We start from the raw sequence: 24755 nt of genomic DNA on the forward strand, positions 1-24755 counted from the left end.
CTGGAATTTCTGGCTGGTGTCAGCGCTATAAGATCTAAGCTGGTAATTAAGCTTGGAGGTTTCATGCTAGCATCTTATTTTCTGGACTCTAAGGTTCAGATCTGAGTAGGAAAGCTATGACACCAGCACTAGAATTTAGCCTCACAAACCCCCTCTGAAGTAGAGAAGTACTAGATAGGGAATTGAGGCACACAGGGACTTGCCCAAAATCATGGAGAGAACAAGCAATTGAACCTGGGTCTCCCAAGTCCCAGTCTAGCACCATAAACACTGGATCATCCCCTCTCACTGCATTTAGTAGGCTGCATGGATTGTATCTTCCTGTTCAGCCTTTCCACTTAAGGGACTCATAAAAATACCTGTAGATTTAAAATACACTCTTATCCAGTGCGGTATTGTAATAATAAAAAAAGACTGAACATCAAACAAATGTAATTTTAATCACTTGACTAATTCAGTATGAAATTACATTAAAAAATTCTCATCTATTTAACAATTGGCTAGATGCCATTTAACATAGTGTTGCGTGAATGTGTCCACATAGAACTGAATGTATAATATTTCCCCAAAGCAATAGTCAGTCCTATTTTTTTACCATTAAGAAACTGATTTTCCAAAAGTTACACTAATAAAGTGTTCATCCCAGTTAATGGCTCTTACGGAAGCTCTGCAGGATTGAATGTCGTGTGCTTTGCTAGTAAAATTGAACCCTCAAGGGCCCATGGATCAAATTCTGTCTAGTTACAAGCTGGCCCTACAGGGCCAGAGAACAGAACAAGACCTTAGAACTTAACAGACCAATGAAGCAGAACTTTTTAATACAGAAAAAACAATTTACCTGGGTCTTCTATAGCTAGATTCTTCGTTAACCACTGAACAATGTCTGAACCTAGGAGGAAAAAAAAATATTTTTAGTTCAGTAAGCTTGCACTTTCTATATTCTTCAGTCACAGCTCCATGATACCATAAATGTCTATGTAAAAAGGAACTAATGTTGAGTTTCTCCAGAATCAGCTGGACCATTTTATTTTTATAGAACAGTTTCAACAAAAGAGACGCATTATGCAAACTATTTTTTTTCCAGATCAGGAATACTGATGCACAATTTCATAGTGCAAGAAGCATGTTACTTATCTGACAGTATACATTTTAAAAAGAATAATAATGGTAAATTTTCAGGGACAAACAAGCAAACATTGTATTACATTCTTGTATTCATGTATAAAAACAAAACCCTTTATCAAACAAGACTTTAAAAGGGTTAATGCAGAACACATTGTAACTGTGTGTGCATATTATATATACACACTCATATCTATGGAACAGCTCAAGTCTGTATTCTTTGATTCAGGCCATTTCCAAAATCTCTATTTAAAGATGTTACTGAAAACTTAACTCTTTGATTTAATATCTGCTAATAGCAGCTCCATCCAGGAACCTCTCACTTAATCTCTGATAATCTTTCCATTTTCTCTGTAGGGGACCTTTTCTGGTCCTCCATCTTTAACCACCACTTCTATTCTGACACTCCCAACTCTCCCTCTCTATTCCCCTCACGGACACATATATTGTTGGTCCTATCATGTCCCACCAATATCTCAAGCTATCTTTAAAAATGAATTGTTTCACCATTTTTTTCCTAGATCTAGTTGTTTAAGATCCTGTCACTTCCTATTTTATATTACCCAGGTCCACCTTTTTTTCTCCTTATCCCCACTTCACATCACAATTCTTCATCATTTCTCACCATGCCAAGGGTAACCTTCACCTCTCCAGGCTGGAGTTGCTAGAGTCCTCTTCTTTCCCACCATTCCAATCTTTCTATCCCTTTGGTTGCTTCCTTTTCCAAATTTATGTTCCTGCCCTTATTTTCAAGGTCCTACATAAATCTACCCAACCTACATCTCTGCTTTCATATTCCCCTGCTCTTATCCCCTTTTTTCATTCCCTCTCTTCTCCTGCTGCTCTGGGCTTTGCACCTTCATTCCTGCAGTGTGCTCTGCTTGGTAGATCCTTCTATACCAGCATTACCTGAACTATTCCCAGTCTTGTCTGTCATACTGTAAGCTACCCAGTGGGAACTGGCCCATTATAAACACATTTAACTGTTTAGTTTAAACAAGGGACGGGGTAATTCTCTGGACAACAAAAATGATACTGACAAACAAAAATATTTTAAATAGCAAAAATCAATTTTAAGAAGAAAATCTTTTAAAAACACCACCACACTTATGTGCATTTCCTGTCTATTCCATGAAGGTTGCTCATGTCACTGTTTCAGTCAAGTGGAGGTACCCAAGATATAATGGGAAGACACACAATAAATTGTGTCCTTATAAAACCAGCTTGTAAAGGAGCCACCCACTTCACAGCAGAAGTAACACCATTCTTTTTAAAATCTTGGGTTGAGGGCAGGAGGCAGATGTAAGACTCCAGATTTACACAAACATTACATAAATCAAACTAATAGAGCAGAGAAAGGACAGTTAGAAAACAATAGTAGGAGATAGTATGGGTTGCTTCTGGCATTCTCTACATAATGGGGTGGGAGGGATAGCTCAGTGGTTTGAGCATTAGCCTGCTAAACCCGGAGTTGTGAATTCCGTCCTTGAGGGGGCCACTTAGGGATCTGGGGCAAAAATGAGCACTTGGTCCTGCTAGTGAAGGCAGGGGCCTGGACTTGATGACCTTTCAAGGTCCCCTCCAGTTCTAGGAGATAGGTATATCTATTATTATTATAATCTAGCTAGAGGTACAGCAATAAATCTGCATAAAAAATTCTAAGTCCCACCAACTCCCCAAGAGTTACTCTCCCAAGCAGTTATTAATGTTAATTGGTGGTAGACTGCAGCAGTTCTCAACCTTTATCATGATTTGGACCATTTCTTTAGGTCAAAATCCTCCCATGGACCCTAGATATTGACTACTAGCGTCCCAATACAGATTCCACACTTTCCTTTCAGAAACTACTACAGAGTTTGATTACAATGGAAAGCAACATCAGGGCAGTATTAAACAGACAAGAGGAAATTAAATTCTCTTTCACGTGAGAACTGCAGTCCTATGGTCACATATTCACATTGTGTGTCTATGCTGTTCATTTCCTCTCCCTGGATAGGAGAATTGACAATTAATATCAAACCTCCCTTTATTGCCTGCGGTTCCTCCTCCAGCATCCTCCCATTACTTTGCATTTTACCTCTCTACACCTATGTTTTCATCCTCTTTTGATGATGTCTGCACATTTGATCACTGATTTACATCAAACCTCCAAAAGCATCTAGGAAACAACAGCTCTGCATGCTTAGACATACTTTTCTTTTTGATCAGTCGAAGAAGTCTCTGGAGCTATGAAGGCTTATCTACACTTGAAAAATGCTACCTGTTTTACTACATAGGTCTAAACTGGTAGGTAGTGCAAGTGCAGGTGGTTTTACCTCTATGCTATCAAGCCTTGCAGGCCTAATAGAACCAAGTAGGTTTTTAATTAAGATCGGGTCACGCTCAATTATTAAAGGTCAATGCACTACTTATTCCTTAATTGAAATACCTAGCTGTTTTAGGAGATTCAAGATCTTGATGACCTTTCAAGGTCCCCTCCAGTTCTTCAAGATGACCTGTAAAGATTCTGAAGGGCTCTTATTTCTATTTTTGTTTTGTTGTTCCTTTTCTGTACAAAGAACAGACAGGTTATTGGCTCTGGAGACGTGTGAATAGTTGTGTGTTTTGTATTAACGACTAAGGGGATGCTTATAAAAAGCTATTTTATTTTTTCAAACAGGGAACTGGGAGAAGATAAATCACTGTCTGGTATGTCTGAAATTGGTTCTGTCTGAGATTCAAGGATCTAGGTTTTCCTTTTGCTTCATTTAGTTTCAGACCAGACTTATTTTACTAAACTCAGTGTTGCACTGAATTTACATAGGAGAGAATGAAGGATCAGGACTCATGATACTTAAAAGATGCAGAGGTTTGATATTCGCAAACTTCCTGAAGTATGAATATATGAAGTATATTCCAAAATATCCAAATGCCGGGGGTCCCCTTTATCATTTTTAAGGACAAAAAACAGAAGAAAGTTATTTAGTAACAGTAATCCACCAGTACAGCATAAAAGAAGAGAGATGGGGATGGGTACCATCCGTCTCTTAATGGGCTGAATTTCATTGTAGCCAAGTGATCACATTAATTTTAGAAAACACTGAGTCTTTCAACTTTTTCAGGGTTCCATCTTGCTCTTAACTATGAATGAAATCTCCCACAGAACTATTTTTCCCCAGACATACAGTCATGAAGATCTGTACCTGCTACCAAGTGTTATCTTCTTTTTTTTGAATTGCAGTGTGATAAAGGATATTCTTTTATACTAGATACTACTTTCTCCTAAGTAAATGGTGATGTTTAAAGAGCAGCACTGCAGACTTGCTTTTTTAAGTATTTCAGCTTCAGTAAAAGGATCCCAGTGACTATCCTCCATCATTATGATTTATTATCACTATGCTGATGGCCTACATAAAGGGGGAAGTTCATGGTGAAGGTCTATAGAAGAGATACTGATTAGCGGTCTATTGTTTTTCTGTAGACCCTACTCAAATGTAATCAGAAAAGAATTTTAGTTGAGTCAAACCAGAAGCATTAATGCCTCCTCCTTGAATTCAAAAAGGTTTGGTTCAAGGGAAATTAAAGGTTTAGGATGATTATTCTGTCTGAGCTACCTTATGACACAATTAAAATATAATTGCAAGGTATTCTCTATAGCATCTTTAAACAAAGATTTCAAAGCACTTTACAAACATTAAACAAGCTTCTAAAGCCCTTGTGACATTGATATGATGAGCAAACCCATTCTACATATGGGTAAAATGAGAGAGAGGGGTTGAGCCTCGTCTTCTGCTTTATTCACTACACAAGATGTGGTCTCATACAATACATTATGGTGTACAAAGCCATCATAACTTCAAGGCACTTTCTACATATTTGGTCAATATACTCCAGTTTGGGGCATATGGATATGATAGACTTAAACAGAGTTGTTCCAACTATAATTTCTCTTTCTTTTATATAAATAAGGATAGTACAAACAAACCAAAGGTATTTTCTTAGTGCTTTTATTGTAGATAATTATTATCATTAAGCTGCTTCTATTTTACCGTGTTCGCTAAGCTTAACATGTATTTTCCAAGGCCTTGTTGGTAATAATTATATACTATGCAATCACATTTAATGTGCATATGCGCAGTACTAAATGATTACATAGGAATTCAGTCTTCCTAGAATGCATCATTTCCAAATTATGTCCCACAATCATTCCATCTGCAGAGAAAACATCTTTACTACTTAGTTAAACTGTGCATTTTGATTGCTATTAGACTTCAGTGGCCAACTGCTTGCTCTCATTTATATTAGTGATTTACCTATCATTGAGAACAGAAGCTGGCCAGAAATATATATCAGGCATATACTTTTACAGTTTAAAAATTGCTAGACAGGCAGACAGACATACAGATGGAGAGAGCATTTTAAATACACAGTGTGACTTAATTTATACTCATGGGACCACAGTGAAGTTAATAGGGCTGCATACAAATACATGAGGGAAGAATTTGATCCAAATTCTTTGGCTACCATGAAGACTAAATTCTTTAGACAAACATTTTTAAATCCCATTAACTTCTGTGAGGTAATTCTAAGCCCAGAGATGTCTTGCTACCACTTGGCTAGCAAAATAAAAAGCAGTCGGTAAGGAATGACATATTAACTTAAGTACTTCCCTCCCATGGAAAAATTCAAGAGCAAGGGCAAAAGCAATCAAATAGTATGAGCTTTAGACTCTGGAATTCCAAACTTCTGATCCCTTCAAACCTCCTAGACTAGGCACTGGAAGAGCCTTCTTATTCCCATGAACTAAGCATTTCTTTTCTCTGTTCAAATCCCTCTTTCTACCCTTCTTTCATTAAATATACCTGCAGTGACAGCCTTACCTCCATATCTACTCACAACTAAGCTGCTTACCGCATATTTGTGTGTGAGCTCTATGGATCAGTGCTCCCACCTTTCTATATGTTCCATACAGTGTTGTGTACATTTAACTATTTAAAAAAGCACCATAAAAGAGACAACAGTGATGAGTCAGAGCTGTCCAGTTCAGAATCGGATCTGGAGGAAGGCACTCCCCAAGTTCAGGTGTGGTCACATTCGAGCCTGGTTCTGAACAATGCCAAATGCCCACTAGCCCCATTCTATTCATATTCTTATACCACAGCCATCCCCACGATATCTGAGTGCTGGAGGAAAACAGCATTGTTTAAATCTGTTACCAAATTCCTATGCTCCATTGATTCAAATTACGTGCACTCAGCACCTCAAGTTCAGGCTAAAAGGAAGGAAGGAAAATATACAAAAGCATTTTCTAGTACGTGTCATATTGATTTGTACTCCCTGTAACAAGGTATGTGTTCCCCTCAGCTTATTCAATTAAAACTACAAACAGTGGATGGTATTACAAAACTGGAAGTTATCAATTCTTCATTCAGGATTACCACACTTTCTGGGCAATTTTATTATTGGAAAGAGCGCTAAAGGAAGTCTTGTCTTGAACAGCTTGTTGTGCAGTTTGTAAGCAATTTTTTAAAATATCTAATCAACAAAATAACCTTAATTCAGTCAGTTGCCTCTGATTTCTGTGCCCTTTCTGAACTGTGTCATTACTTATGCAAATGTGTTCCTAAAATACTGAGAGTATCACTATCAGTTCTTATTCATTTAGGGGGTCACTAAGAGAACAAGGTGATAAAACAGCTGGATGCTCTGTAAGGAAAAGAGACTCTTCTTTTGTATGGTAGTAAATTTGAAATGTGGTGGTTGGCAAACATATTAATTCAGATGTTCCTATACCACCAGACACATACACAGAACATACCCTTCAAAAGTCAGGATCAAAGTTCACTGGTTCAATTGCTCCAAAAGGAACAATTCTTTAAATAGCAAGTGTATTCTTTCTTCCTGCCCTTCTGTCCCACCCCTCCATCTCCATTATCAGCTGGAAGTCCACCTCAAAGAAAAGCCAGTAGGATTTGGTATATGGACAAAAAAAAGATAGGGAGGATATTCCTGTAGTTAGAGTTAAGTCTAGGACTTGATAGAGCTGAGTGTAATTTCAAGTGATCTTGGTCAAGTTACTTAAGATACGTCTACATCGCAAAGACAATCCCATAGCACCAATCTCAGAGCCCAGATCAGTTGACTTGGGCTTGCATGGCTAAAAGTAGCAGGGCAAATGTTTGGACTGGAGCCTGGTGTCTGAGATGCTCCCCCCTCACCGGGTTTCAGAACCTGGGTTCCAGCCAGAACCAAATATTTACACTACTATTTAAAGCCTCGCAACTGACTTGGGCTCTAATCCTGGTGCCGTGGGTATTTTATTGCAGTGTAGACATACCCTCAGTTTTTCTGTGCCTTGGTTCCCCCTGTGTAAAATGGGGATGGTAGTACTTCCCCATCTCATGGGGTGTTATAAGGATAAATATATTAAAGATTACAAGGCACTCAGGTGCTGCAGGAAAAGTCTTGAGCCATTGGCTAATAAGTAAGACAACTCCAAGCTAAAAATCATGAGGAAATCTAGACTGTAAAAGACACAAATATTTCCAAAAGTCATTATTAAGGGAACAGTAACTGGTTTTGGTTTTATCTTTTAAAATGTGTTGGGGGAGGGAGAGGACTACAATATTCCAAAGTATGGAAACTCAAATGGACAGTAAGTTGCTAAAAATAACAACCTTGCAACCTGTTATAATAACGTGTTGCACATATTAAAAATATAAACCAACATTCTTACTAGAAAGCAAATATAATTTAGAAAGAGAAATTGTAATTCCTTCTTAAGAACAGGAGCCAAGCTACCACTGAGTGAGAGACACACAGATTGTCAGTGCAATATTCAAGTAGATTAAAGCTACAAGTGAGGAAGGAAAATGCTTGCAAATTCACAAATATATCCACATTTCTGTAGCTGATTTAATACCCGCCTACATTGAAGAACGTAAGAAAATCCCTGTAATAAAACTATAACAATTATTTTTCCTTGACAGAACTAGCAAGCTGGACTTTAAATCTTGGTAGGTGGGGATGGTGGTGCAGTTAAATTGCTATACTGAATTTTAAAAACCCAAAGAGAGAACTCATCTGCAATACTATAAATTTACAGCACGTGTGGCTAGACAAAACAACGCAACCTATGCAAGAAGAGAACTTTAGAAGAAAGATTTTACTCATTAAGCTTTTGAGAATACACATTAAGATTTTTTAAAATGTCAAGGTCTGGTTAAGGGAAGGAAATATTGTACCATAAATAAGCTCTTGCTCACACCCTTAGGTGTAAAGGACCTTTTTTAGTTATTTGTAGAAAAGTATCTAATCTTTTTTTCACCCCCTCAAAAAATATCCACAATCAAGTGAACACATTCATACAACTTGTGTTATTTTCTGTAAATAACACACACACCAATTCAAACATATGGTCAGTTGTGACTTCAAGGGACCTGCAGATATCAGTTACTTCAGTTGTCGCAAAATTTTAAGGAAAATCTCTAGATCAAGGAAAAGTTTGATTTCTGGCTGAACCTTCAGAGACAGCTGTGACACTGATAAAAAAGGATTGCAGCAACTTCACGGATATATGTATGTATGCAGAAAATGTATGTTAGACTAATCTGTATAAAACACAGCTAAAAAGCTGTTGATTGCATTTCAAGTTGTGAGCAAGCCCTTACAGCAAAGGTCAGCAAACTTTTTGGACCAAGGGCCACATCAGGATTGCATAAGTGTATGAAGGGCCAGGTAGGGAAAGCTGTGACTCCCCAAACAGCCTGGCCCCCACCCCCTCCCACCTCCTGCCCCCTGACTGCCCCCCTCAGAACTCCCTACTCATTCTACCCCCTCTTCTCCTTGTCCCCTGACTGCCCCACCCCCTATCCACACCCTCGCCCCCTAATAGCCCCCCTGGGACTCCCACACCCTGTCCAACCGCCCTCTGCTCTTCTTCCCTGACCACCCCCTCCTGGGACTCCTTGCCCCCCAGAATCCCACCCCTGTATCCAACCTCTCCTGCTCCCTGTACCCTGACTGCCCTCCCGACCTCTATCCACATCCCCACTCCCTGCCAAGATCCCCGAGACTTCCACTCCCAACCATCCCTGTTCCCCATCCCGACTGCTCTACCAGAACCTCTGCCTCCTCCTTCCTGACTGCCCCCTAGGACTCCCACCCCCTTACGAGCAGCAGAAGCTCACAGCCATTGACACCCAGCCAGAGCCAGCTGTGCTCCCCAAGCTGCCCAGAGGGAGTGGCGAGCCAGAGCGCAGCCCGTGCAACAGTGTGGCTGCAGAGGAGGGGGAACAGCAGGGGTGGTGCTGGGGATTAGGCTCCCCGGCCAGGAGCTCAGGGACAGGGCAGGATGGTCCCACAGGCCGGATGTGGCCCGTGGGCCATAGTTTGCCCACGTCTGCTTTACAGGGATTCTAAACCCACTTCTTTTTATACAAAGTTGTAATGGGATTAATAAAACCTTACTGACAGGAAAAACTTCATGGCTGTGTTTGTGGAAGATTACATGGAAACAAGCTGACATACTAAGTGCCTTACCAATTCTGGCACTGCCCAGAATGTCTCAGCATTTTAGAACGTGTCTGTGACGTTATCTGATTAAAATATGACTATATAGATCATTGTTGCAACCACTGTTATATATTTACAGCAAATATTGTACAAAAGTTGTTAAGTGAAGTGTCTATGAAAATGTTATGTTCTGCTGGTTATGATTATGGTATCTGTATGCATGTATCATTTTTGTATGTGAAGTCAGAAGTACTGGAATATCCACCAACTTTATGGGGATTGTCTGCTCCATTCTTTGCAATTCACCCTACTTGAGTGACAAGAGCTATCCCCACAGGGACACCAGACACAGCCAGACATGCCACGTAAGATATCTTCAAAAATGTTACAATTTGCCAGATGTGATAATCTTTTTTATATGTTTGTATCACCTTTGTATTATGAGTAATAGATATGTCTGTCTGTATTTCAAACCTTCTGGGTGACACCTCCAGAGAGTTTGGGCAGCAGCACTGCCTAGCCTGCTTGATGGCCCATCAGCTATACCACTGACCCATTGAGAGAAGGCAGATAAACTTTATGACTCACTAGGCCTGCAGGGACATTCCTGTGGATAGAACTCTAAGGGCTAGTCTACACTGGCAGTGCTAAAGTGCTGCCATGGCAGCACTTTAACGTGGCTTGTGTGGTCACGGCACAGCGCTCTAAAAAACCCACCTCCACGAGGGGCGTAGATACCAGTCTTGGGTGCGTGGCTTACAGTGCTGGTGCACTGTCTGTAGTGGCACTTTACAACACTGAAACTTGCTGCGCTCAGGGGGGTGTTTTTTCACACCCCTGAACTTGAAAGTTGCAGCGCTGTAAACTGCCAGTGTAGACAAGCCCTGAGGCTTCCAAGCCATGTGCTGGGCAGCTTGTGTTTGAAACAAAAGAAGCCCAGGCTGCAGGGCAAAAGACTATAAAAGGCAGCTGCACCCCCTCCATCTGATCTCAATCCTGTTTGACTTGTGGATGAACTTTGCTACAAGTTAAAGCTCTGAACAAAGGACTGAATGACCCATTCCAGCTGTGGATGTACTCCAGAGACTTGACTTAAACCAGCAGTTTGTTCCATCACTGCTACAAGCCTGAACCAAGAACTTTGCCATTACTGGACGTAATTCATTCCTTTAACCAATTTTAACTCTCATCTTCCTTTCCTTTTTATAAATAAACTTTTAGATTTTAGATACTAAAGGATGAGCATCAGCGTGATTTTGGGGTAAGATCTAAGTTATATATTGACCTGGGTGTATGGTTGGTCCTTTGTGATCAGAGGAACCTATTTTTTGATGAGACTGGTTGTAAAGAACCACTAATCACCGAACCCAGCGTTTTTGGTCATGATATAAGAACTGGAATGCTTGAGGAAACTGCCTTTATGTTTTCTTGTTAGCCAGTGTGGTGAAACAGGAGTTTACTTGTGTGTCTAGTTTGATATATCTCATAAAAGTATAACCACTAGTTTTGGGTTGTGTTTGCCCTATTTCTCAGCAGTTCATCCTGAATTTGGCATCTTCAGTTGTGAGTCACTAAGGTATGGTTGCAATGTCAGAAACACACAATAGTTTAAAAATAATAGAGTTGTGAGAAAATAAATTTTTTTAAATTTTTGCTAATTTGCTATCAGAGCTACAAACTGTCTGACCTTGGATTAAAGTTGACTGATTATTTCATAGGAGCCAAGATCTACTTTAAAGAAAAAAAAAAACCTCAAACTATTTGTGACGGGTTAGATCACACAACCCCTCCCCTCCTTGGGAGCTGCCACCTGATGTGCCAAGACTACTTCTGCCCCTGCTTTCCTGCCCTGTCAGCTCGGGACCCCAGCACCCTGTCTTGCTGAGCCAGACACGCCCATCTGCTCAAACACAGACCCAGGGTCTGAATTACTTGCCCCAAAGCTCCAGACCTAAATGAAAGCAGCTAACAGAAGTGTTCTTGTCTCTAACACTCAGGTGCCCAACTCACAATGGGGTCTAAACCAAATAAATCTGTTTTACCCTGTATGAAGCTTATACAGGGTAAACTCATAAATTGTTCGCCCTCTAACACTGATAGAGAGAGATGCACAGCTGTTTGCCCCCCAGGTATTAATACATACTCTAAGTTAATTAATAAGTAAAAACTGATTTTATAAATACAGAAAGTAGGATTTAAGTGGTTCCAAGTAGTAACAGACAGAACAAAGTGAATTACCAAGCAAAATAAAACAACATGCAAATCTAAGCCTAATACAGTAATACAATGGAGTACAGATAAAATCTCACCCTGAAAGATGTTTCAATAAGACTCTTCCATAGACTCGACACCTTCCTAGTCTGGGCATAATCCTTTCCCCTGGTACAGCCCTTGTTCCAGCTGAGGTGGTAGCTAGGGGATTCCTCATGATGGCCCCTCTTTTCTCTGTTCCACCTGCTTATATATCTTTTGCATAAGGCAGGAATCCTTTGTCCCTCTGGGTTCCCATCCCCCTACCTTCTCAATGGAAAAGCACCAGGGTAAAGATGGATTCCAGTTCAGCTGACATGATCACATGTCACTGTAAGATTCGTTACCCACTTGCCAGCAAGCATGTATACAGGAAGACTTACAGGGAAAACAAAGCCATCTGCAGTCAATTGTCCTGGTTAATGGGAGTCATCAAGATTTCAAACCACTGAGGCTGGTGTAACCACTAGGAAAACTAGATGGCCACCTAGGGTGCCAAGATTTAGAGGGGTCAAAAAGCTGTGTCCGGTGTCACAGGAGTCAGTTGAGTGGGGCAGGGTGGGGAGCGGGGCCTCCACAGCAAACTCACCCCCGCAGCAAGGGGCACCATGCAGGAGTCAGTTGGAGCCTGCAGAGGAGCAAGGAGGAGACAGCCGGCCGAGCGTGGCGACCAGGGTCACCGAGGGATGGAGCCGTTGGGGGAGGCAGAACATGGTCCTGAGCTCAGGTGAGCTTCACCCTCCAACGCGCCGCACCTGGGGCCAGGCGCAGCCACCTCCTGGGGAGAGGGAAACTAAACCCTGCAGCACAGCAGAGGGGAAAGGGCTGGCGCAGGTGCCACTTCCAAACCCCCGGTGGCACTGTGCCAATGCGGGAAGCTGGCCTTGATCCCCAGGGAGATCCTCACCTGCTCCCTGGGAGAGCCGAGCTCTGCCCTCCTTGCCCTTGGGTCCCCCCAGGAGGGCGAAGTACTCAGAGTATGGGAACGTTTAAAGACTCTGTGAACTGGGGTCATTCTCAGCCTCCTCCTTGCTCATAGGTTCCTCCGGGACAGAAGGGACCGTTGTAATCATCTTCTCTGACCCCCTTGTATCCATTCTAATGAACAATGCCACATTATGCAATATTCGTTTTTGAAAGTTTATAAGCGATGCTCCAGGGGGAGAGGATGGGAAGAGGGGGTGCAAGGTGGAAGTTTCGCCTAGGGAGCAAAATATCCTTGCACCGTTCCTGCAAACCACCATTAATGGCCCACACTTTGCATAATTACAATAGGCCCTCAGAGTTATATTTCATATTTCTAGTTTCAGATACAAGAGTGGTACATTTATACGAATAGGATGATCACACCCAGTAGATTATAAGCTTTGAAATGATACCTTACAAGAGACCTTTTGCATGAAGCATATTCCAGTTACATTAGCATATTTTCATAAAATCATATAGAGTGCAATGTCACACTATTCTAATACTACTAATTCCTAGCTCTTGTCACTTTTCAGTGTAGATCTCAAAGCCCTTTGCAAAGGAGATAAGTATCATCCCATTTTCTAGATGGAGAAACTGACACACAGAGAGAAGGTGAATTGGCTGGCCAATGCTAGAACCCAGAATAGAACAGAAGCCTTCTCAGTTCCAGTCTATACTTTCTCCAGCAGGCTACACTGCTCTTGCTAGAGAAGGGGCGTTTTGGCTGTAATCAGGGCTCTATATAGCCATGACATTCTCCTTAAGGCTCTTGCAGTCTAAATCCTTGAAGGGAAAACAGCCAGCATAGCATTTGTCCCTTCTCATGACAGTTAGACTGATGCTATGTTGCTTGCTTGAAGAATGACAGTGACAGACCGCTCAAGAGTGTCCTGCTTCGCATCAATATATGCTGCATCACCTTCAATGTTTCACCATATTATTGCTTAGTGCAGCAGACACCCTGCAGAACAGTTCATCATGCAGAATATGCTTTGACAAAACTTTACACTGCATAATAACTCAGCTTTTTTTTTTTAATTGTACAAGACATTACCAACAGTAAGAGTATTTTTCACATACTGCTCTCTATGCTTGCTGTGTTTTACTGCTGCCTTCAGCAGTATTATTCTGTTACACCTGCTGGGGGTTGTATATCATGAAAATGTTTAAAAAATATTGATGCATACAAGGAAATCCTGGTTCATGACTGGCTGCACTACATTGTCAACCAAGGTCTATGGGATCTAGGCTTGTGGACTCAGTTTCCAAAGCCATGGTTGAGCATCCACACTGCATTATAAACCTGGGTTTCCAATTGCTGGATCCAGGTCTTAGTCATGATAACGTGTCCTTACTGCAGTATGCACACCTTCTGACTTTGGTCTGCAGCTTGAATTGCATCCACACTGCAAACTGATATGGCTTGGAACTGAGTCACAGCAGAACTTGGGCTCTGACCCAGCCACCCAGCAAGTGATGACCCAAGTCAGATTGATTTGTGTGTGGAAGGAAGGGCATTTGGGCTCAAACTCGAATCAGAGCCTGGGCTTAGTGTGCAGTGTAGACATAGCTTAAGAGGCAACAAGTGAGAAGTAGTTATAAATACATCTTCTCTATTATTTTGACAATTTGTTTGTTAAAGAATCCTAACTTGTTTCTTCACATTTTCTGGACTATTCAGACCCCTTTGTCAGGTGTGATGTCACTTCACCAGAAGTTTGTGGCCCTATTGCCACTTACCTCTCACTTTCTATTGGAAACTGGAAATATTAGATAACCCACAATGGAGTTTTTAATAACAGAAAACAGGTTTCAATTGGCCACTGACTGCTGCCAAATATTCAGCTGGACTCATAAGGGAAGAGTTTAAAATAGCCACTTTCTCTCCTCACACTACATCCATTTGCCAACCCTCATCCACTCACAGGTACCTGCCTTTAAAGATTTCTAGCTTATGCAAACTGAATTGGAGAGCTTTGATGCAGCTTTCTCCCGTCAGTCTTTAACAGTTCTAGGAAAAAGGACTCTCCACAGCTGCTGTGCACACCACAGCTGACCTTCAAGGGAAGCAGGAATTTCTCTTTGAAGCACCACCATTGAGGGGAGAATTAGTGATGACACTTCAATGAGAAACTGCTACCTCCCCTTTCAGTGTGGATGCAGCACTCAGCAATGCTACACAGGCAACAAGGCTGCTCTTTAACTCAACTTGCTAGAAGCTGAATTGAAAGTTGCTTTAAATGCCCCAGTTCATTATTTAAGTAGGATGAAAACTGTAAAGGCAATGAAGTTGAGGCGAGAGAATTGGCAACGAGGGACTGTGTGGGGCCAAGGATGACACGTTTTGCATGCTTTTGTACATGTTTAAATATCATATAACAAAGCAGGTGGACAAATTCCCCTCTTTTTTCTCCATCCATTCATCATATCAGGCCAAATTCCTACCTAGCATAAACCTATGGACGTAATATAGAGCTATTGACTTCATGGAATTACACCAGCATTAAATTTGTGCTAATTTGCATATGTTGCTGATTGACTTCACATATTTAACCTATTGACCTTTCTGCTTTAACAGGTTGACCTTTACAAAGGAACATCATTAATCAAATCCGTTTGAATGGAATTTGCATCTGAAAAAGTTCACATGTACTTATGTCTCTGATTCTAAATGATGTCATTTTCCATTGATTGATTTTGCAGCAGAAATACGAACTTGGCATCACTTTAACCTGTCACAATTAAAGATGGACAGGAACCAGAACACTGGACTGAATCCACTTGGACCTAGGGGAAGCTCAGATCCAGATGCAGTTCTGAACTTCGCAGCTCTGTCTCCTCTCTGAAATGTAACATATTTACCTCTGCCTCAGCAAAGGTAAGGAAACTGCAAACCAATAGGTTAAAGGCTTTAGTGTATATGACTGTTCAGAAGCAAACACAAATATTGTTATATCTGGTAATGCTGAGAAAACATAAGGTACTCTGTGCAAAGAGCTAAAGATCAACTAAAAACAGAAGACGAATTTGCTGAGGCTGAAAATCTGATGTGAATCACCATCTACTCTCAGTTTGGCCCCCTTATGCTAGATTGTAAAATATTCAAGTCAGGTCCTGCACAAATGATCCGTTCGCCTCCTGTTTAGTGCAATCCAATGAAGAACAAGTGTGTTCACTGATAATGGAAGTTATCAACACCTCCTTCAGAGAACTGAATTTGCCAATACCTGATTGTCTAAGGGCTAAGATCTGATGTGAAAAGTCTCTCCAACCTCCAATGTCTACACAAAATCATTCAGAACATAGTGACTACCAAGCTCCAGTAGTGTGAACTTTGACATGCTCGGTGCTTCATAATCAGGCTTCAGAGTAGGGCATAGCACAGAGACAGTCTTATGACTAGAAGACAACTCCCTCATATCAATGGACAGAGGCCATAAATAAGACCATTGTATTAGGCCACACTTCACCCTTAAATATAGTATAGTACAGAGGTACTGCTGGCCCACTGGCATGGAGATCCCAGCACTATAATGGCTCCAATTCTTCTCTAATGGAAGCTAGAAAGTGGTGATTGGCATCTTCTCCCAAAAAAACCTTCACCTGCAGAGTTTCTCAAAAATCTATCCTCTCCCTGCTCCTCTTCATTATCTAGATAAGACCACGATGATGGGTTGGAAGGCTGTGTTGCCACCAGCAAGCTACTGATGTCCAGCAGTATATAATTTTCCATGGAAGCGCCCAACGGATGTTACAGTATCTAAAATAAATTAGCGCCTGGGAGGAGAGCAGCTGGCTCAAACTCAACCAGGACAAGACCAAAGTGATGCTAGTTCTTCAAATCATTTATCTTTTTCAAATAGCATGGCCACTGGTGTTCCCCTTCTATTGAAAGAGCTTTTATACCATTCTTTAAGTTGGTGTGAAATCTTGGTCTTGTTTGACTCATCACTATACTTCAGTGCTCAGATAGCATGGGTAGTGAAAGAAATCTCTATTGTACATTCAACTAGCTAGGAAAATTTGCTGCTTCTTCCAGCTAAGTCTGACCACAGCATTTCCAAGGAGATAACTGTGCCTGAGACTGATGACGGAAGTAATGTAGCTTGTGCAGAAATGAGCCAATCCATATCAGTTGGACAGGCTGTCATGAACTTATGCCTGCATTCAGGTCACAGGCAATTCTGAATAATGAGTAAATAAATAATAATACTTTCATTTCAAATGGAACAGAAATTTAAAAAAAATCAAATTTTTTGTAGACTCAAGAAGTCATAAAAATTTTAGTCAGGTCGAAAGGGAACATTTCATTTTGACATTACCAAAACAGTTCCATTTTTTCAGTTCAGTCAAAACTATTCAGCGAATTTGCACATTCATTTGGGTCAACTAAAACTGCCTCTTTTTTGGGAATGAACTAATCACTGAAAATATTTTGCCTGGCTCTACTCACAATGCTTAAAACAAAGCACGATAGGTTGGGACAAAACATTCCCATCTGAAGGGCTCATTTGGGAATGAAGTTCCAGAGAATATTAGACTAAACCAGATTCTGACCACCTTTAGGGCACATCACAAGAACTGTGTTCTTCTCTATAACTAGAAAGATTATATATTTCAAAAAAATTCTATGTATGTACTCCAAGCAGAACACCCTAATGTTTGGGAAAAGCAAAGAGCAGAGAAGATTCAGAAGTCTATTAGAGACTTCATTATGCACATCTAATTTTTCCTAAAAAGCACTTTCATAATAAAGGGTTCCATAATACTGATTTAAAATATATAATGTCCTGGTTTTTACTGTTATGGCAGGAGTCACCAGATGGCACTGTTATACATAGTCTCACAAGTTCTTTTCCTCAGTATGAAAGCACATTTTATAGTCTTGGATGAAATGCTGTATTGTTGCTTTGTTATGCAGAATTCCTTGGAGAGACGCTATGGCAGATAAAATTTCTGCTCTTTATTTGGATGCAATTCTTTGGACAAATATGCTTCCTCAGAATCAGGCATTTGAATGTAGGCTGAAATTTCTGTAAGAAGGGATTGCCTGTGTGCTGTTTGTGACTGCCTTTCATGCAGGACTGGTGTACGTGTTTAAATAAAGCAAGTTACACTTAGAATACACCCAGACTCCATGCCACTGATTTTTCCTCTAGTGGGAAAGTGATCTGTAAGACTCAAGAATTCTCCTATCACTTACCTGAGCTGGTATTAGTGGTGGGACAATGGTGCTGGAGAGAGGGGGGCAATATCTTTCATAAAGTGAGTGGTTAAAGGAAGCCTCATTATAAATAGGCTTCCCCCAAGATTTTACAGTGACTTTTTGGCAGAGCCAGGAATAGAACAGATGTCCATACTCCCAGCCCTGTGCCCTCAACCTCAAGACCATCTGACATCACAATTTACTTTGTTTTATTGCCAATCAGAACAACTCTTAATGTGTCAGATTTCACACTTAAATAAATTGAAAATAGTTCCATTTTAAGAACTTGTGCAAAAACACTTTGTTTCTGGTAGGAGGCCCTGTTTGTCATGTTTTAGCTAAGTGAAAGGCAAGCTGAAAGAACCAAAGCACAGCAGCAGAAGCACTGTCTGAGGCCACTCTAATAGCCCTTGTTAGTGTTGTCATCACACACCTCAGCTTTTCACCACTTAGTTCTTCCCCAGGTAGATCTCACTTCTAAGCCAAACAAGTTCTATATCTTCCATGCATCAATAACAGTCTGCCATGTGTACTTTAACAATCTCCTTCAAAACGCAGTAACAGCTGCTTGAGACCGTTAACTCTGCTGTGATAAGCAGTTTTACTCTTTTAAAAAAAAATCAGAGGTTTGGAAGTGCTCTGGAAAAACAAACAAACTTCCTCTTCAACAAAAATGCTTTGTCAAAGAATTCATTTCACTCTATTGCTTTACTGGGTTCTGTATTTTTTTCCTTCATCATATTTTCATTGCAACTTGTCTATGAAATATGATATTTTCCTTTTTACTCTGTTCCCCAATTTCTTACTCCACTGACATCCAAAGATACTTCCTTCCATTGCCATTGTTGTGGGGGTAATACAGCAGTGCAGTTCTTGCCACACAATTTACTCTCCTAGGGGAAAATCCTGCAGTCCTTATTCAGACACAATTTCCATTGAGATGCCATTTGTCTCATGCTGACCCAAGATTCATAGATTCTAAGGCCAGAAGGAACAATTGTGATCATCTCGTCTGACCTCCTGAAAAGCACAGACCATGGGACACCCCCAAAATAATTCTTTGAGCAGAGCTTTAAGAAAAACCTCCGGGCTTGATTTCAAAATTGTCAATGATGAAGAATCCTCTATATCACTTGGTAAGTTTTGCCAATATTATTAGTTTCATTGTTAAAAATGTACACCTCATTTACAGTCTCATTTTGTCTCGTTTAAACTCCTAGCCATTGGCTCTTGTTACACCTTTCTCTGCTAAATTGAAGAGCCCATTGTTAAATATTTGTTCCCCAGATAGGTACTCATAAACTGTGATCAAATAACCCTTTAATCATCTCAGCGATCATATGAGTGCCAAATGTAGTAGTAAAATAATCTCTCTGTGCCTACTCGAGATTCCCATGTTTATGTATCCAAGGATCGGATTAGCTCTTTTTGGTCACAGCACCACACTTGGAGCTCATATTCAGCTGATTATCCACCACAACCCCCAAATCTTTTTCAGAGTTACTGCTTCCCAGAATAGAGTCCTCCATGCAATAAGTATAGCCTACATTCTTTGTCCCCAGATACATTTAGCCATATTAAAATGCATATTGTTTGCTTTTCACCCATTTACCAAGCGATCCAGAGCACTCTGTCAATGATCTCTCTTCATAATTTAGCATTCCCCCAATTTTTATGTCATTTGCAAATTTTATCAGGGACAATTTTATGTTTTCTTCCATGTCACTGATAAAGATGTTAAATGGTATGGAGCCAAGGATCAATCCATAGGATGACTCCACTGGAAAGAGACCCACTCAGTGATGATTTCCCATTTATAGTTACATTTTAAGACCAGTCAGTTTTTAATCCATTGATGTGTGCTATGTTAATTCTATATTGTTTTAGTTTTTTTATCAAACTGTTGTGCAGTACCACATCAAATACCTTAACGAAGTCTAAGTATAGTGCATCAAAAATATTACCTTTACCAATCAAATCTGTAATCTCATTTTCTGTCTTTCATCTGTGCCCTGAGATTATGAATTTACTTATTTAAAATTTCAGTAGAAAGACTAAGTGTGCCATGATATTAGCTAATGCAGAAACTATCAGGTCTTCCCACAGAGGAATAAAAATCAAATGGCTTTTCTCATGGCAGCTCTTTGTATGCATACTAAGCACATTGTCACAACACAAGCAAAAATCAATTAGCTCTAGAGGATAATTCCCAATGACTCATTGAAATGTAAGTTATGCTGACAACTGAGAGCCTCTAACACGATTTAACTGTCAATGGAGATTTATCAGAAATTAAAATAGATGTGAATTAGCATTTTAATTTTCAGTAAACAGCTGCTTTGATTTTAAATAAGCTTCATTATTTTTGCACAATACCCATCCACTCCAGATACTGTATTTGGCTAAAAAGAATTCTAAAATATGTGCTTACATATTATGCAGGGGTACACATTTATACTCAGTGTTGTCAGGCAAATCATCATATCAACTAATCTCTCACAAATGATGGTAAAGTTAGAGAAATAATGGGAAAAATTCTAGGCAAATATTTTGGCAAACATGAAACTCAAATTTCAACTGACTAAATTTATTCCTCTTCTATACTCAATTTCATGAACATTCATACAAGTAAATATCTGTTCATATAGGCATTTGTGGACAACTCATTTCAATGTAACTGGAAGTGGTTTCATGACTGAATTACTTTTTTTTTAATGTGAAAGCTGACTGATTTGACCAGGCATTTGAAAATGAAAACTTTCCATTATTCTGCTGCAAGTAGTCAGAGTCTGCCACTGGCAGAACTGTCTATTGTGACCAGGGAACTATTGGGTTAGATCCATACTAGGAAAGTCTCTTTTCTGCCTTCATGGAGCCTAAAATGTGTCTTTAAAGCAAATCCCTTCCTTTCTCCACCCCATCAACTTGTTCACAATGGCCCTGAACCAAAATCCATTAAAATCAATGAAAGATCTTCCATTGACTTCAGTGGAACTTTGGATTAGGTCTTGTGTAAGGTCAGAGTGATTGTGAAACATTATTGGTGTTTTGGGAATGGCAGAGCCACTGTGCCATTTTAAGTGTTGCATGTGTGCCAACCCACAGGAGAGGATACAGGAGAGAGAAAGTAAAAGAATGCTATTTTATGCAGCTTTCTGAAGAGGTGGAAGAAGAAGAAAATAGACGGCATGATAGGAGCTATGAGGACAAGACAAAGCTTTGCCACTACCTATCATGTGACAGTGTGCAAGTCATTGCCATTCTGTCTCAGTTTCTTCATCTGTAAAAGAAGGATAATAATTCCTTACCTTATGCAGAGGGTGTTCAGGGTTGATAGAGTGGACAACAGCACTTTAAAAATATTGATTTGTAGGTAGTGGTGTAGTCAATAATATTGACCATGTGAGAGTCTGGACCCTATTCTTTGTGTTATTTCATTCTACAGTCTACGTTTTATTTCATTTGGAGGAGTAGCTGATGATGATTGTCTCATTGTAACTGCAAAATGGAGATTTTATAGCTTAGACTCATGTGTTCATGAGCTTTTTATGAGGACTGTAAGCTCTGGTTCACTGCATGTCACCAGCATAAAGCACCTTTTTTTAAAACTGTGTGTGTGTGTGTGTGTGTGTGTGTGTGTGTGTGTGTGTGTGTGTGTGTGTGTGTGTGTGTGTGTGAGAGAGATATTAAATGCATAGTGTTGTCTAGGAGAAAGCACTGCTGTGAATGACTATTTATAGTACTTGTGGTATTTGCAGTGTCAGTGAGAGAACAAATATCATCATGTCGTAAAAGCCATCAGTTTTTGTGCACAAAATCTCATTTGTCTTATTCTTTTTAGCCCACCTTTCCATGTATCATTTTAATTCCTTTGAGCATTTTGTGTCAAAGCTGCTGCTGGCCTCTGTTTCCCCACAAATTCAGTCAGTTATTTACTGGAGCATACCCAAAGCCGCCATGAGGTTTCTCCTGTGTTGGAACAGCAGCCAGAAAGAACAGACTTCTCAGTCACTTAAGGGGATATGAGGGCTAACTATTTTTGAGAGTGTGTTCTTATTTTTTTACAAAGTGGGAAGGGCAGGAGAAAACTGGTACTCCCTTCTCACAAATAGGAGAGGGAAGGACAAGGTGATTGGAAAAGGATTTCCCTGGCAGGAAATGACTCGGGAAAGAAGAGGAATATGATCACCTCTTATCTTAGAGCTAAAGGTACAGCTAGAAGACTACTCCCCACTGCAGATCTCAACTGAACATTGGATTGGACTGATTTATGTTGGGAAGCTCACAGATTTGCATGCATTTAATCAATTCTCCTTTTTGTAATACTAATTCTATATCAATTTACATAAATCATAAGCCCCCATTTTGCATCATAGCTATGCCTCCAACATAGTTTTGTAAAGATACTCAACCTCTCGGAGACTAGAACAAAGAGATCCCTCAGCTTCTTGATGACCATTCCCTGATTCCGCACATCAGAAGTGCTGCTGGTTTTTCCACTAGTACTCTCTGAATCCTTAAAAGGGATCAACAGAGCACATGACTAGGTGGTGCTGCCCTGTACTGCACTCATGGCTATGACTCTTACTGAATGAAATTCTTCAACATTGAGAACTGTTTACAGCAGCTGTCCCCCACCAGGTTCTGTTCCCATTACTCGTGGACATGAGCTCACACAGACTACAGGATTCCTTTCCCTTTTGTGGTGTCCATTAGTCCCAATTTCCACAGAACTTCTTTCCATTTCCCTCCATACTGTGCAGTAGAGGAGGACAGAGTGGCCTAAGACCTTGCACTTGATTTGCCAGCACACAGGAGGCAGAATAGAATCACAAGTGAGTAGCATCTCATTTCCCACCCTCAACAATAGCCGAAAGAACATATTCCGTAGAAACAACAGGCAACTAGACTGCTTTTTAGGCAACCCAAGCATCAGGGTCAGCCTTAGGGAAAATAGCACCCTGGGCAAACTTGTATTTTGGTGCCCCTAGCCTCAGTGGGTGTGGTGCCCTCCATTGCCCCGGGCCCTGTGGGCTCCCATTCCCCCTGTGTCCCCAACCCCTGCATCCACATGGGAAAACTGACCAGGATGCATGGAACAATTGACATTGCTGCTCACCCTCAGAATGCTGCTCCTCCTCGCGCACCCCTAGGGGGCTGGGAAGGGGGCAGTGAGAAGCAACATCAAGGCTCCCTGCATCCAGGTCACTTCCCCACCTAGGCTGCATAACAGGAGGGCAGAAGAGCAGCAGCTCCTGATGCTCACCTCACAGCACAGCCCAGGTGGGTAAAGTGACTGGTGTGTGTGGTGTTGCTCCTCACTCCCCCAGTCACAGCCCCCCAGGGGGTCACAGAGGAACATGCAGGGGGTGAGCAGTAGCTGTGTGTCACCACTCCCTCACCCATGCTCCTCCACCGATAGGAAGCAGGGAGAAACCTGGGTGCCGCGCCGCCCACCCTTGCAGCTCTCCCCAAGGAGCAATTGCTGACACTGCACTAGCAGCGTGCACCTCTGCACTGCCACACGGCGGCCCTTTGACCACTGGGCGTCCTGGGTGGTCAGCCGGGTGGCCCACCACTAAGGCTGGCCCTGACGAGCATACATAATGGTGAGACAAAGCAATCAGAAAAAGCAAAGCATAGGGCTAGCTGGAAAACGATTCCTTTTCAGGAGAAAGTGAGGTTTTGCAATGTAATGCCTATGGGGATGAAAATGAGACTATTCAAAAACTTTCATATAAAAAAACACAAGAGAAACTCACTGGAAAATAACCATTAACCCAGTGGTGAGGGCACTCACCTCAGCATACATGTTGATGAGACAAAGTGATGGCTCTACTATAATACAAGCATATTATCCTCCCTCAGCAGGGCTAGATCCCTACTACATACCTCTGTTGTACAGAAAATGCTTCTGAGCATGACCACATCAGTGCCAGTTTCCTTTAAAGTTGAGTAATTTTATGTGCATGAAACCACTTAGCAAGGCTTACAGGAGCAGCATTTGCTTGCTGTAAAAACATTTTCTTCTTCTCAGCAAGCAGGATGAAAGCCTTACTTATGAAATCAGCTGTACAACCTGAGTCTTAGGCATTTCTATTTAGAGGCAAGAACGTGTGTGCATGTCACACACACTCAGACCCACCCACCATGAAAAAGAAAAAGTCAGTTCAAGAGAAATGCGAGCATAACGATGAAAAATCGCTGCTGTGAGCCTAGTGGCCAAAAGATAATGCATCAAATTCAATACCTGGAACCAAATCATGAGCCCAGTATGCATGGGCATAGCTCCTTACTGCTGCCTAAACTGGCTCTGCACCAGGCTTACCAATGCTGAGGGCAATCAGGCCCACTATGTAAGTGAAGGCAGAGGAGACCTGTACCTGCTGCATAATCTGGAGCCACAGAGCTCCTGTAAGAATGGCATTACCAAGCGGTGGCTTTATTTATTATTAAATTACTGTAGTGTCCAGAGGTCCCAATCAAAAAACAGGACCTCGTAGAATTAAGAGCAACACAAACACATAGGAAAATACTGACCTTTTTCTGAAGAGCTTATAAACAGAATTTCATGTGCTATATACCTTAACTGCATACTGTATGTTGATGGTCATTGTACTTTTAGAAGTTCCTGTCTTCTGAGATAGCTGTCTGGGTGGTCAATGAAGTTCCTATTTTCCCTTTCCCCCTGGAGGGAGGGATAGCTCAGTGGTTT

At 41.0% G+C, this 24755-nt stretch overlaps 1 protein-coding gene across 4 annotated transcripts in view; it reads right to left on the reverse strand.

Annotated features, from left to right (window-relative positions):
- Positions 1 to 24755, reverse strand: part of RGS7 (regulator of G protein signaling 7) — a 446471-nt gene that overhangs the window by 142035 nt on the left and 279681 nt on the right. For all 4 annotated transcript variants that reach the window (XM_075064188.1, XM_075064190.1, XM_075064187.1 and 1 more), the window contains exon 4: positions 839 to 889. In XM_075064188.1, coding sequence (XP_074920289.1) covers positions 839 to 889 — 51 coding nt within the window. The remainder of the gene's footprint in view (positions 1 to 838; positions 890 to 24755) is intronic.

Source organism: Chelonoidis abingdonii, chromosome 3, assembly GCF_003597395.2.
Source record: "Chelonoidis abingdonii isolate Lonesome George chromosome 3, CheloAbing_2.0, whole genome shotgun sequence".
NCBI lineage: Eukaryota > Metazoa > Chordata > Testudines > Testudinidae > Chelonoidis > Chelonoidis abingdonii.